The 16,087-nt window shown below is 39.8% G+C and overlaps 1 protein-coding gene across 2 annotated transcripts in view; it reads left to right on the top strand.

Annotated features, from left to right (window-relative positions):
• The window catches only part of sorl1 (sortilin-related receptor, L(DLR class) A repeats containing), a 94,741-nt gene that overhangs the window by 46,347 nt on the left and 32,307 nt on the right, over positions 1-16,087 (top strand). For both annotated transcript variants that reach the window (XM_051397761.1, XM_051397760.1), the window contains exons 7-10: positions 5,327-5,428; positions 7,060-7,229; positions 9,932-10,124; positions 11,893-12,010. In XM_051397761.1, coding sequence (XP_051253721.1) covers positions 5,327-5,428; positions 7,060-7,229; positions 9,932-10,124; positions 11,893-12,010 — 583 coding nt within the window. The remainder of the gene's footprint in view (positions 1-5,326; positions 5,429-7,059; positions 7,230-9,931; positions 10,125-11,892; positions 12,011-16,087) is intronic.

The raw sequence follows: 16,087 nt of genomic DNA, 5'->3' as shown, positions 1-16,087 counted from the left end.
AGCCTGGTTTGGTAAACACTTTTTGAGAGGTTTGCTGTCCTGCCATGAACACAACTTTGGAGGAATATCAGAATTGTTTTGTTAAGCAGTGGGTAGTGCATGTATATTAGCAACATTGTTCAGTGGAATAAAATGTAGCACTTTGTTTAAATTAGTTGCACATTTCAGCTTTGTTTCTTTCATACAATTTTACTCTGACTTTAAAGCCTACATGTGTATGTATGTAGAATGTTGTATTCCATTGAGAACTGCTGTAATTGTGTCTGTTTGCCACCCGGGCTGAGTTGATCTGGAGCCCACCACATGTCATTTCAGGGATTTAAGAGTTTAGAGAGGATCAGTTTGAGAGAACATGAGCACATTGTGGAATGTGTGGCTCACTTACAGTTATCATTGTGGTTTCAGCGGAAAAATGTATAATTCCAATGCCACTTACATGTGAAAATGCATAGTAGACATACTCCTGTCCATTTTTCCCTTGACTCACACAGTAAACTGACCTAAAAAGCTTAATTCGAGTATATAGGGTGAAGCAGCAGAACAAAACTCAGTTCCAAACCCACATTTTATTTTTGAGCTGCAGTGGATAGAAATAGTTTGTTATTGTGCACTGTGGTAGTAATGCAGAGTCATTACTTCTTCAGTTTAATAGACATGTCAAAAGGAAAAATACATATATATAATTGGGTTTTTTTTAACCTAATTTTATACCATATAAAACTTTATAATGAGAGCATTTCTGCCGTTTTATTATTCTTTATATGTTTCTCTTTGTGCTTTACCTCCATTTGTCCCTCCCGCCTTTCCCTCCATTTGTCTCAGTGTAGTTGCTGCTTTGCTTTCACATCACACCACACAGTCGATGTGGGCACTACACTAGATAAATCAATAGACTGAATGGAAAAGGCTAAAATGCTCTGCTGGAGACTGGGGATGCTCCGGCACTCAAGGATGGACACAAATCAGGGACACACACACACACACACACACACACACACACACACACACACCACACACACACACACACACACACACACACACACACACACAAACACACACAAACACAAGATTTTTTAGAAACCAGCACCAGTATCTTAGAATGGAAGTTGCTGATAGCTGATATTGTGACTTTGTATTGTGGTATTGTACATGTTACAACAAATCTCTCCAGAAATTGATCTCGTCAGAGTGAAAAACAGTATTTAGAGTCAGACAAAATGGCAGCACTGGCAACTGTCCAGAATAATAACTGTTTATACTTTTTCTAGTGATAATAAAAAGACGTCATGAACAATTTTAATAGTAATCTAAAGTAGAAATATAATCTGCATCGTATCATTCTGTACTGTTTATCAGATATATTCTGAAATCTGGATTTGCTGAGTGCTGATGCTAACACAAACAAGTCACTTTCACTGGTTGAAATGACATCACTTGCATATTATATTAGCTAAAATTAGCATTCATTCTCAGTCCCTCCAGGATTTCACTAGCTTTTTTTGGGATTGTTGTGTCCTAAAATGCCTGATTTCACAGCAGATTTTTAAAAAACAATTGCAATGCATGTTGTGATGTTTTAAGGCATTTTTTGTAATGAAATTGTGGGAGAAGGCAATTTTTTCATTTTTCATTTAAAATAATTAGTTTGGTGATGCATGGCACAGGATTGGAGAAACTCGCTAGAAACTACAATGATTGGTCAGATTTTTAGAAAATTGCAGTGCTTGGACCAAATTGCAAGGTTTGCTTAGAATTCACATGGGTTGGTTGAATTTGTGTTAATTGTTGCGATAACAACATTGCAAGGGAGGGACTGAATTCTGTCACTAAGTTGACAACGGGCCAAAGTGGAACTTTTGGCTGTTGCTCAGCAAAATTATAAGCAAAAAACAGCAACGATTATTTTTGTTATCAATTAGTCTGTCAGTCATTTTCTAAATGTATCAATTAGTTATATATAAATAGCAGAATTTACAATTTTCTGCTGAATGTTGATCAGTGTGACGTCCTCACTTAATTGAATAGGCAACTAATTGTTACAGCTTTACACAAGACCACCAGAGTGGCAAATCTTCCAAAGTGAAAGGATTTAGCTGAGCTCAAGGAGAATCTGCCAGTTAAACTGAAACACATTTTATCAGTATTTATAGGAATAGTTTGGCATTTTGGGAAATAAGCTTTCTTTTAATATGTGATTATTAATACATGTCCCGTATTGGCTCTTTATATTCATCTAACCAGTATATTAATCTAATTCTACCATCCCAGACAGAATGAATAGTGGATGTACTGCTCTGAATTCCAGTCGGACTTCTTTGTTCTACTTCAATTTATAGCTTTCTAAAGCTTCTCTCTCCCGAGCTCTCTCTATTCAACTCCCTGATGGCATTTTTCTATCTCTCACCTTCATTTTCCTCACTATCTTTTTTTTTTTTATCTCTCACTCTTTATCTAGAGGGTGTTGCTGTTAAAGCCTCCAACAGGGTGGTCCAAACTTACCCAAAGTAAAATAATGAAGCTGTTCGGCTCTCTCTCTGTTAGTTGAACAATCACATAATAAATGCACAGCTGGGAGAGCGAGGGGTTGGGACGGAAATGGGACGGGCAGCGAGTACCTAAGCTGTGACAATGTAATTAGGAGTATAGAGGAGAGCCTTAATAAGTACAGCGGGCTGGAGAGGAAAGCAGACACCTCTCTTCTGTTTTTAGATTTTAGATGAGAATAAGAATATGGAGGTGTATTTAATGTCAAAGATCTAGTACAGGGGAGATGATGTCAGGCAATAAATGACAGGCAGGTAGGTTATAACCTAGTTTTTACAATCAGACACATCCAGGAATAAGGAAGTTCAGAGGGTTCAATTAAACTTTGGAAACCTGTAGTGAAAGTTTCCAAATTTTGAGCCTTTGTGACCCAGAAATCAGGTAACATGATTTTAGGGAACTGCACAGCCAACATGTGAACTAAACCTGCTCTTTGTGGATGATGAAGCCACAGTTCATCATCAGGGAGTCGAGCTGCTTCTGAAAGCGGGACTACTTTATTGATTTTTTTATTGTCCCTTTCTATTCGTAATGAAGCATTCCAGAAATTAAATGAGTCAGGAACACTTTAGCAAACACTATATGTTTTTAAGGTGTAGACAGTTATTTAGGCGTTATTAGTCTAGTAATGATTCATGGATTCAATTTCAGACCCTTGCTTCATATCATTACGTTTCAAAAGTCAATACTCCACTTTCTGCCAACTGTTTTGTCCAATACTGAGCCCTGACATCTTATTTTCTTAAATAGCTGCTCCAGTGATTTACTGTTGCACTTAAATTAAGTTGGGGGACTCAGAAAAAAAAAAGAAAGAAGGGTCAATATCAAAGCGGCAGAGGCCTTTGTATGATAGATAGGCCGGGGTATGCTTGAAACAAACTAGCTAGTGTGAAGTGTCATCTGACCACGTCTAGAGACGAGAGCGTTCAAATGGCCGCACTCAAAGGCGGGGTGAACAGCCTGCTGTCACAGAGAGGGATGAGACGTGGTAATCATTTAAATGAGCTGCACTTTCAGACTCTCTGTGTAGACATTTATGGTGTTGCACTCACTCAGAAAGTGACAGGAGTTATGAGAAGAGCGAAACAACAGAGCTCGAGGGAGGTTTCAACCCACTTTCACACCTCCGCACAACCGACCGATCGCTGAGTGCTGTGGGTGTGGTTGTTGGATTGTCAGTTTTGAGACAAAAATGATCACTATAGCATCATCAGGGTCATTAGCTCAGGGTCAGGAGCTCCTCCTCTGTTTCCACTGAGTAGTGCTATCCATGGCTTGGAAAACTCACCTTGATGTATAAAATCAGTCATCACCTTTAAAGTTATTATATGTGACATTTCTGCATTAAAATGTCTATTAACACTAGAGCTATGTTCTATATGTAGTTCAGTTGTGTACTTTCATTATCCGAACTGTTTCCCACAGTCTAGCTAACTGAGCCAGCTAGCTAACAGCATTTAGCAGCAGTTTACTTTACTGTCCATCAGGAGACTGATTCCCGAGAGGCAGAGCAGCGGTGGAACCAGAAAACATTTAGTTAGACTTAGTGTTACGCACCTGTCCTGACCCGGAGCCAAAAGTTACATAGTGCAAGAACAGGCTTACGGGGAACACAGTGTAGCATTAAAGACTTAGCTGTTATTTTAAGGCAAAGTTACATAACGTTGCTTTAAAAATCTACAAATCTTCTTGTTTCATTGTCATGATACATTTGGGATATTAGATGGACCGTATCCATACAGTCAGTATCTCTTTATTGACAGAATTCTCTTTTGTTTTATGAAAAATATTTGTTGAAGGCTCAATATAAGACCAAATGACTTCTTAAAGTGGTTGTTTTTGCAGTCTAAAAAACTCAATAGATAAACTTTTGATGTTCAATTTTAGATGGACCTCTATTTTTCGTATGCTTAAACAGCACAATGTATCACAGCATACAGTCTATGCATCATGTCACTAGTTCACTTGTCATGATTCAAACGAAAACCTGAGTCACTTTACTAGAAATCTGGAGTGTACCCCCAGGACACTGATCAGAAGATGTTTCTGTTTCTCCTTCACTCACTCCCTCTCAGGTGTCCACACCCAGAAATGAGATATAAGTCCTCTGCTCTGGATGCTGGTAATTCATAAAAGATCAGAGCTCTGCTCCTTCCAGCAGCCAGCTTTCTAATGTATTTGTAATGACAATGAAGACGTACCCTTGGAGTTTCTCTCTCTCTCTCTCTCTCTCTCTCTCTCTCTCTCTCTCTCTCTCTCTCTCTCTCTCTCTCTCTCTCTCTCTCTCTGTCTCACTTACACACACAGATTTCTGTACCCCAGTGGGAGTCTTTTTAAGTCTGGAAGTTTAATGTTTTCTGACTCAGCTGTCGAGCTTTGTACTACTGGGATATTAAGAAAAAAATCATCCGGACAGTCTAGATAACCAGAGTCTATCCTCTTTGTCCACAACCTCACCCTGCTCTGGGGGACAGGGGTGTCTACCTTTACTCTGCAAGTGTCCCCACATATATGCACATATAGAAACAAAAGTCCGGACTTCCAGAGAGACACCTCGCTGGCTCATCAACATCTATGTGTCTTCCAACAATGAACCAAATATCATTAGATGTGCTTGAATACATGTGTTTTACAAGATTCTGATCAACAAGATTTGTGCTAACTCATTCATTCTTCAGTGACAGATGTAGTCTGCCTGAGAAATGTTCAAGGGTTTCACATAACTGATGAGTAGTTGAATGATCTGTGCTGTCTCTTGTGTCTGTGTCCTCTGCTTCTCCAGAAACTGTTTGGCAGCCACGAACCTTCATCTGTTCAGCTCTGGGTCTCCTACAACCGCCAGCCAATGAAAGCTGCCCAGTTCATGACCCGACATCCAATCACAGTGAGTCTCGGTTACATGTACCGCTGTCTCAGAAGTTGAGAATTTCTGAAAGCCTAATTTGTAGACGATTAGTTGATGTTGATGTATGTCTGGGTATCAACCCTCAATACTTTATTGGTACAGACAGGAAGGTGTATTGAAACTAGCAAAAGTTTTATGATCTTGTTTGGTTACTCTATAATCACATTGTTTCTGACTTCAAGCTAAATTTAGTTTTAGACCATTATTTTAGTCAAAGGCCTTGTATAGCTACTTGTGTAAAGACTTTAATATTTGAGAACTTTGGTTAATGATTTAGCTATTTGCAAAATTTTACATAAAATGTGTACATCCAGTTGTCCTCAGATTGAAGATTTTTTAAAAAGCATCAGGTCTCATGCAAGAACATTTTTATATTCTTATCGTATACCTCTGTGTTCAAAGGGTTCAAAGGCAACTCTTTTTTTTATCATTAGCATAATCAACGCCCCTGAAATTGCTATGTAAAGCTACTGTTGTGTTCAATTTGTGGTTTCTCTCACAATGTGTCATCTGAGCAGAGGTGTACTGTAAGGAAATAGACAGTGAGTGTTTTGACATGAAGTTAGACATTAAACTTTTTAAACTAAAACGGTCCTTGACGAATATCAGAGGTCAAAGGGGTCGTGACAGTCATGGAGATATTAGACAGGAGAGTACAGTATGTTATATAGAATGAGATGAGAGCTTTTGCTGAGCATTAACAAAATATGCAGCTTATAAGGTAATAGACCTCCAGAGTTCCTAATCATGAAGATCATGGTCCCCAAATGATCATCCACATTATGAGCTTGTATAAAGTTGGTGATTGGATAATTTTCAAGTGAATCAAAGTCTGGCTCTGCTTCATTTCCTGTCTGAATCAGTACACTGCGGATTACTTAAAATAAGCAAGCTGCGTATGAACAGCATGGTTTCCATTTCTAAAGATATGTGACTCAGTCGACTTATTTGGGTGGAAGAACCACCTACGCTACACTACACGGTATACACGGCCATGTTTCCACTGTGATATCCAGTCACTAACCTGACTGCGTCAGATGGTTTGTTAAATGGTGGTTGGAAACTGTTTAAAGAAGGGCAGACACTTTCAAAAAATACTTGGCAGGCGATTGGATAAACCATCTGTCTATCATGGGCAAACTTCAACCAATGAGATCAACAAACCATATAACATAGTCAACCTCTAACCAAAACCAGTTGGGAGGAAAGCTTTCTGTGTCGTTCTTTGCTCTTTTTTCAGTGAAGAAATACTCTCCATTTCTGATGGAACTGATGCTAGCAGCATCTATGCTAGCCTCTTAAGCAGCCGCTACTGCTGTGTTCGAGCAAACACTATAGTCTCACGCACACGTCGTCACACACACCTAGCGTTAAACCATGCCTGTAGCTCATGCTGTAGCTGCCAATAGTTCCTTATACTACGCTGATTGGTCCGGTACCACTGTGGTAGGATACACACAACATAACTTGAAGCCTGGCAAGACAGATTCTTGCATGATTTCATGATCTCTTGATCTCTCAAGTCCAGCTGCCTCGCAAGCTTATCCAGTCTTTTTACACTGTAGGTCAGCGCAGTAAAGATGACCTCCTCTCTCCCCCCCTCCCAACAGGAGTACTACATAGCCGATGCATCAGAGGACCAAGTGTTTGTGTGTGTCAACCACCTGAACAACGTCACACACCTCTACATCTCAGACACACAGGGCCTGTCCTTCTCTCTGTCACTGGAGAATGTTCTGTACTTCAGTCCTGAGGGCTCCGGTAGCAACACACTGATCAGGTACTGCACACAAACATGTTATCTAAGATTTATCAAAAACCTGTTCGGCTGGTTGGAAACAAAGTGGGAACTGACCATTAGTAAAGTGCCAGTATTACTAACAACTAAAACTAGAGATTCTGTGCATTTTCTGGTAGCAGGCTTAGAAAAGTAGCCCAATCACCTGCTTACACATCACCTATGTACGTCACACAAGTTGTGAGAGATGGACAGCTGTGATTTTTCAGGGTCCAATTCACAGGAAGAATTTAGTGACCATCTAAAGAGGTAAGTCGGTGTTTAGTCGGATGTTGGCATCAAGCATGAAAGTAGTTTGACAGTAACTCAGTAGTAGCCTGATGCTAACTGATCCATTCCCATGACAACTGAGCCAACTGTATCTGCTGATTAAATGGTGTGATACAGTCCAAAGCTCCAGGAAAAAGTTGAGGTTGTTTTGTATATTGGAGGTCAAGAAAGAAATTTAATGCTTAATATGCATGCAGCTGGTTGAATATTAGTAGTTCATTTGCTCCTGTTGCCTCCATGAGTCATGGCATCAAGCAGATTGTACCGGCATATAAAAATGAACCTGGTGTGTACCTACAGCATAAATTAAGCACAATCTGCAGGCTTGCCAGTAATTGAGTCATTCCCCTAGCAACCTGCAGGAACTGACAGGAAGACCTTTAGTTCCCATTACATATGCTTGATAATATAAAGGCTTTGCAAACACAGACGAGCAATGCTTCTTTATCTAATAAAAGACAATCTGTTGATCCGACGCCACAGCTCTGTCTGAACTCTGAGCTCTGTATTCATTGTTTTTCTGCTCTGTCTTCTCTTTAATCACATCAGGAAGATCCGGTGTTGTTTTGGCAGAAGCAAGTCACATTGTTGGCTCAGGTGTTTGCCTGCAAGTGATGATTCTTTCTGTTTATTTGACACCGTATCTTCTGCTAATGAAATTAGCTGTGAGTCCTTCTGTTTATGTAAGCACAAAGCATCCTGTGCTGGACAGATTGGTCAAAGCGTGTGTGTTGCATGCATGTGGTTTTATTAGATCATTTCTGGGTAATGAAGTTCAGGTTTCCTGTTTACCTCTATCTGCTGTGTGAAAAGTTGCATTGTACAGCTGTAATTTCAAACTGCTGATGCTTTTAGTTTACCTGTGTTTGCCCTCTAGTGTTCTCAAGCCATCTAAACAAGAACATGTACAGGGAATACCAGAGATTTTTTTTAAATCCATGCAAAGAAATGAATCAGCAAAATTTTTCTTTAGCAATACTGAGGCTGGAATGACCACACATTACACAGGGTTGCCACAGGTCTGGAAAGTACTTAGAAATGCTTTAAAAAATCAAGACATTGAAAGTGCTTGGATTACCCAAGCAATAAAGATGTCCTGAAAAGTGCTTGGATTTAAACTACCAGAATCGAACTTCAGATTTTCTGTCCATCTGGAGTGATACACTTTCTTTCTATCCATTACTCTCTGCTTAGGCTACAGGCATACAGAGATTTTCTGATCGCTGTGCTGTCATTGGCTGTGATCGGCCCCCGCTATCCACGCTGTGAAAATTTCACATGATAAGATTACGATCGCTTTACAAGCCAGTAGGTGGTGCTATGACATGGGGAATAAAATAATCCTTCAGATTCAATTGGGCCTTCACAGTGCTTTGCTGTTCAGGCCCTAATAATATGTTGACAAAAGCCGATGACCATTACCAGATATTAACTTACTGATCGCAATAAAGCAAGAAAAAATTCAGACTTTATTTGTTTGGCCTAAAATTGGTTACTACTGATCTAATGATTAATAAAAGTCATGGCAAAGTTTCATCCTGCTGGGATAATGGGATTTGTTCACCTCTATTGCTGGGTGGTGCCTGAGCTTAAATTTATACTGCCATCATTCAAGTGTTTGTTCTGTACTGTACTGGGTTAGACTGGTAACTATGAACCGCTCAGCTATAACATTGTGAGCATTGACAGGTGAAGTGAATAACACTGATTATCTTAACTTCTGTCAGTGGGGGGGGGATATATCAGGCACCAAGTGAACATTTTGTCCTCAAAGTTGATGTGTTAGAATCAGCAAAAATGGGCAGTGTGAGGATTTGAGCGACTTTGACAAGGGCCAGATTGTGATGGTTAGATGACTGGGTCAGAGCATCTCCAAACCTGCAGCTCCTCTGGGGTGTTCCTGGTCTGCAGAAAAGTGCTCCAAGGAAGGAAAAGTGGTGAACCAGAGACATGGTCATGGGGGGCCAAGGCTCATTGATGCACGTGGGGAGTGAAGACTGACCCGTGTGGTCCGATCCAACAGAAGAGCTACTGTAGCTCAAACTGCTGAAACAGTTAATGCTGGTTCTGATAGAAAGGGGTCAGAACACACAGTGCATCACAGTTTGTTGCTATGGGGCTGCAGAGCATTATTCATAATATTATGGCTGATCAGTGTGTGTGAAAATCACAATTAATGGCCCCTTCATTTTGAAATTATTTGTCCTTGAAAAGTGCATCAATTACAAAAAGATTGACAACGTCTCTATTCTAAAAGTAAATGGTGTTTTAATGAAAGCAAATCATTGCTCATTAATTTGCTGTATCAGCTGTTGTGGTACATTAAGCAAATATGTGTTACTCCCTGACCCTGATGATGATGATGATGATGATGATGATGATGATGATGATGGTGTATCCTATCTCTGTTTCAGGTACTTTGCCAATGAGCCTTTTGCAGACCTGCACCGCGTGGAGGGGCTGCGAGGAGTCTTCATCGCCACACTCATCAACGGCTCGGTCAGCGAGGACAACATGCGATCAGTCATCACCTTCGATAAGGGGGGGACGTGGGAGCTGCTTCAGCCGCCTGCTGCCGACAGCCTGGGAGGAACCGTGGACTGCCAGGTACACCGTTTGTGTTACTGTGTGACTTTGGTGATCCATACTTGTTAAAACACCAAAGTGGTGGCTTTGAACAGAACATGGATAGATATAACGACTCAGTTCCCTGTTGGAAAGGGCTGTCTGACTGCAAGGTTAGGTGGTGAAAATATTCTAGATATAGCGTTCGATTCCAACCTGTGGCCCTTTGCTGCATGTCAAAAAAACATAAGAAGCATCCCCCCAAAAAAATCCACAAAGACATTTTGAGAGTTTGTAAGTGCTTCTCATGTAGATAATCACTTCCTGGCCTCCATCGGCAGTTTGTGCCATACGTCATGTGCAAACAAGCTATTGATTAATAGTTAGTCCGTGGCAAAAGCTTCTCTAATGTAACAATTGTCTCTGTAAATGGAATATATGTGGATTCTGGACTGTGGGTCACAAAGCTGGGTTACAATTGGGGCAGTTGGGCCCTGTGGCCCCAGTCCCTGAAGTGCAGAGGTTTTTTATATATTAATTGGTTTTGGTAGTTTGATTAATTGCAAATTTGTTGTGGAAATTGCACCACTGAAGTACAAAATCAACCATAAGGCAGGTGGTGTCATTGTATATATTGTACTCATATGATTATATATTTCAATATATACGTATATTCAAGGTATGTTTAACTAAATGATAAATGAACAGGTATTATTCCAGCATAGGAGTACTGGTTGCACTGGGTACACGCACACACACTTAGTTGGGGCTTCAGTAGCGGATAAACAGGTTAATTAATCCAGGCGTGGATTGGGTCAGACAAAACATGCAACTTAAAGCTCTGGTGATGGGCATTTTACCCTACTTTCTGACAATCTATAGACAAACTCCAATTAATTAAAGAATTGATAGATAAAGCAAAACTTAAAGTAATCGTGCTTACAGCCTTGTTCTCATGCATCCTAGTATCCTAGTTAGAATTTACTGTTGTACCAATACTTGTGCATTAGAGCTGCTTGGTTATTCTGTGTTCGGATCCATTATTTATAACTAAATCACTGAATTGCAGACTTTTTTATGTAATGAAATTGAAAGTGATAATGTTTGATAATGACAGGCATGAATGTCACAAGTTTTGTTGAGTTATGCAAACTGACTCCTGCTGGTAGTTTATGGTATGAAAAAAATGGATCAAACCTTTTATACTGTAGGTGTTTTTGATCTGTATTGAATTCTTATAGCAGCGTATTGCTTCCATGCCAGAGAAAGAAAAACCAATCAGTATCACATAATAACCTGAAATGTTTATTGCTGTAATAAAATATGTTTATATCACATTATAAAAACATTCTTTCACGCCATTACAGCATACAAACATATCACATTATAATGTTGTTATAGCAATATAATATTTATCTTAAAATATTAACATTTTTATTTTTATTTCACATTAAACATTACAACTTGTATTGTTCCACGTTATATTGTTATGACATAAGTCATCATCTTATACCCTGAAACATTTACCGTTATTACAAGATAGGTTTCTTGTTATACCAGGATATAACTATGTCGTAATCACTAACTATGTTATAACAACCTTTCACAATATATACTGATACTGATCCATCTTGGCAAACCAACATTTCTAACCTTACTTTCTATTTCTAGTTCGTTCTTTCTCTGTCTAGTAGTTGACCTGAGTCTTGTGACGTAACTGAGTGTTAAAGCAAAAAGAAGAGTTTTGAAAACTACTAAACGACATCCTCTGACTCTCCTCTCCTCTTCTCTCCCTCCCTCTCCTGTTCAGCTCAGTAAAGGTTGCTCTCTCCACCTGGCCCAGCGCTGGAGCCAGCTGTTCAACATCCAGCTGAGGAGGATGCCCATTTTATCCAAGGACTCTGCACCAGGACTCATCATGGCCACAGGTGGGACAACTAGCAGCAGCATCACTGATAAAGACAGATTTTTAGGAATCTCTTATTACCAAGATAGCTTTGAATCTCTGGAATCTGTGTGATGGACAGAAAAATAATCTTTTATAAAAGTCATTTGGGCAGGAGTGTCTCTTTAAGTATTTCTTAATCAAGACAGATGAAAGTCTTTGTGTGCCATCCGTTGGGGGGTGATCTCTCTGACAGAGTCATTTTTCTGTGACTTCCTGTTGTTCTGATAACACAGATAGTCCTCCCCACACAGGAAACAAGCAACACAAACCATACAAGTCTTCCTCTGCGGTGATAAAGCTGGGTTTCTAGTCTGTCTTAGTAAATGTCCACTTCCTGTTTTGCCCAGAACACAGGAAATGCAGTTGCAGTGCCAGAAAGTCTGTCAGTGTCTCAAAACCATAGCTGAAAATCAAAAGTCACTGGTACAGGGAGAACAGTTCCAACATGTTGCAGAGAGATGAATTCCTCAGGGTGAATTGGAATGAGTCCTCCTGCTGAAGAAGCAGAGTTTGACGCCTCTTTGCCTCTTCACAGCTGGTGAAAAGCATCGATTTGGTGATACTCTCCAGTGTCAAGGAGACCTCTTCCCCTGCACCCAGCCAGTCCCTCTAATTAAATTCTTATTAGATAATGGGCAGAGAGAGAGAGAGAGAGAGAGAGAGAGAGAGAGAGAGAGAGAGAGAGAGAGAGAGAGAGAGAGAGAGAGAGAGAGAGAGAGAGAGAGAGAGAGAGAGAGAGAGAGAGAGAGAGAAAACTGGCAATCGCCGGCACCGTCCTCTTCGTTATCGCTCTCAAACAGATGGGCTAATTACTGCTGCAGCACCCAGCGGGCACTCGACGGGTCAAACACACTCATGAATACAGGCCTGCATATACATACACAAACTGCACAGACATGTTTACATAAACAACAACCTGAATAAACTGCTCATATATTCCTCTGCACTTTGATCAGTCTGTCATTCCAGATTATTAATTACAAATATATATAGAAAAACAAATATCATGAGTTTATATTATTAGAGTGTATCATGCGGCGCTGATAGTCTGTCATTGCAACCAGTTACTATAATTAGTTTTTATTTTATTTAGTTTTTTTGTTTTTAATTCAGTTATTTTCTGTTTATTTTTTATTGTTTGAAAATGTTTAGTTTTAGTTCAGTTTTTAGTGTTTCAGTGTGAGTTTAAATTTTTTATTTATTTAATTATAATAATGGGCGTATTTGTCAGTGGCAAGATTTAAGACTTTCAGAATGGGTATTACAATACAAACACATTGACCTATGCATTATTGAATTATTTTTATTCCAGTTAACTTAAAATGCTTTTTCACAAATGGAGTGAAGCCTGCGAGCTAGTTCAGGCAGTCAACTCGAGCTGCGCTGCTATACACACACGACATGCCTTATTCCATAATCACTCACCAATCTGGCGGTCTATTTAAACTGCACAATTTCCCAGCTCTCCCTCTGCTCTGTCAATGCCGCTGTTGCCCTGCATCCGTATTGCTGCCTGCTGCGCTGTAAGCCCCACCACCACCCCAGCATCCACCTGCTGGCTCCGGCTAGGGTTTAAGGTATTTGCTCATCACTCCCCAATATCTCTATGTAAACATATCTGCGGGGAGTGATGAGGTCGGAGCCTAGACGCCAAAATCTAAATACGCTATACTCCTGTAATAAACATTTCAAAGGTGAGTTGTCTGACTGAACTAGGTTTAGATTTTAGTTTAGTGGTAGCTAACTATAATAACCTTGATTGCAACTGTAACAGACTACAGCTGTAGTGACGTTTTGTTTCTCCTTGGACTAAAATGTGAAAACAGAAAACACATCAAACGAAACATAAAAGCAGCAGACAAAATAAAAGAACATCAGAGGAAACATAAAAGCCTTGAGACCAAACATATGAACATCAGAAAAACCCCACCAACAAGCGTTTAAGACACGGCCCAAAATTGTCTTTAGCTCATTTGCCAATGGCAGGTAAACTGAGAAAATACAATAAAAAATTACAGGCCATAAAATTGCATCATTACTGACGGTACCTAACTGAAATGATCACATGTCACCAGGGTCTCGGGGCTCCTGTGTCGTTCGGACGCCACCTCTCACAAAAACGGAGGCATCTGTGAAATTTCTCTTAGTCATTCTTCTTGGTGGCTCAATACCGGGAATATGTCACCATGTCTCTGATAACATGTAACACAGGGGCTTCTTACGGCAAGAACATAGACATTGTGTAGAAATATTAGTAAGCTGCTTTGATTTGATTGGCTGGTGTCACGACTGGTATGGTGGACAGTTAATAACCGCAGCAATGTAAACCTGATTCCAAATGACTTACCAGCAACCTGCCCCCATATAGCCCAGTTTATTTGTCCACCAAACCCAAAATCTACCCACATTTGGTGCTTGGTGGATGTTAATTTTGGACCCTGGTTCAATACATACCTGTCTATATGATGTGGTAGCACTACTGTAAAACATAATTACACTAGTTGACTTTGAATTCACTCTGAGGACACACTTTTAATAATAATAATAATACATTTTATTTAAAGGCGCCTGTCTGGGCACTCGAGGACACCGTACGACACATAAAAAATATCTACGTAGGTATGCAAAAATGTTGTTCACAGTGTTATTTTCTTATTTCTCTTATTTTTGTTTTATTATTGCCCTCACAGTCATACACTTTTCTAAGATAATGCTCCTCCACTCGTCCAAAAATAAAATCCTGGAAGAAACACTGACTCACAATGAAACTCTTTTAAAACCACAAGTTTAAAGATATTGAATTTTGGCAGAACATATTTCCTATCAGCAATTGGGCAGCAAAACCCTGCTTTTTAGCCTGGTGGTATAAGTTATTGCTTAAACAGTGGTGCCGATGGGACTGATAACACAGACACAGTGTTTCATATTTGTACAATGGCACAGAATCTTCTTTGGAACATTTGTTTATTGTCTCCATTCTCTGGCTCCTGGTGTGATGATGTTTAATGAGAGTCATTAGCCCATTTTACACAGAGACAGAGCGTAATTCATTTCAGAGGCATTTTTACAGCCCTCGACAGAGACACAGCAACCATGTTACTCTTGTTTTGATCCGCGCTTCTTGAAGTCGTTCACCCTGAAATGAGATTTGATTAACACGATTGATGTCTGCAGACATAATCAGGTGTCTGTGTGCTCTTCAGACACTGCTGGTATTAATCATCCACTCCATAAATTCCATTGTTCTTGATGGATGGAAGCAGGGGTGCATATTGTAAATGGATGTGTGTGCGTATGTCAGTGTGGTATTATTGTATGTATGTGTGGGTTATTTACCATGCTCACCATCTTGGTTTAGCAAATTAGCACGGAAACGTTTGCTGGTTGGCAATAAACACAAAGCACACCTGAGGCTGATGTGAATGGCATTAGTTTTGAAGATACAAAGACATTTTTACCATTCTTCTGTGGGGAAGAAGAATTTATTTGCAAGATTTCATCAATCCATCCAACCGTTGACATTTCAGTATGAGCTGAAGCAGTGGACCGACTGACATTGCTGTCCCTGGAGCCATGCAGCCCGCACGGCTAATAAGGACATTGAGTCTCGTCTTTTCTTAAAGGTCCAGTGTGTGTGTCCAGGAGGATTTATTGTTGGAAATGGAATATAATATTCATAGGTATGTTTTTATTAGTGTATAATCAGCTGAATATAAGAATCATTGTATTTTCTTTACCTTAGAATGAGCTGTTTTTATCTAGAAATCCCACATGTTGCCTTCCATGGAGTCCACCATGTTGAGCTGTACTACTGTGTTTTTACAGTAGCCCAGAAGGGACAAATACTGGCTGTAGATAAGTGTGTTTGCGTTTTTCGCACATGTTGTGGTCAGCATAGTTTCTCCTAGAAGAGTGTCTGTCGATAAAAATGTGTCATTCTAAAGTAACAAAATCACAATGATTCCTATATTCAGCTGATTATACACTGATGAAAACATAGCTATGGATATTATATTTCATTACTGACAATAGATCCTCCTAAATGTTACACACTGGA

This window comes from Dicentrarchus labrax, unplaced genomic scaffold (genome assembly GCF_905237075.1).
Source record: "Dicentrarchus labrax unplaced genomic scaffold, dlabrax2021, whole genome shotgun sequence".
NCBI lineage: Eukaryota > Metazoa > Chordata > Actinopteri > Moronidae > Dicentrarchus > Dicentrarchus labrax.
This window is presented reverse-complemented; position numbering and strand designations above follow the sequence as displayed.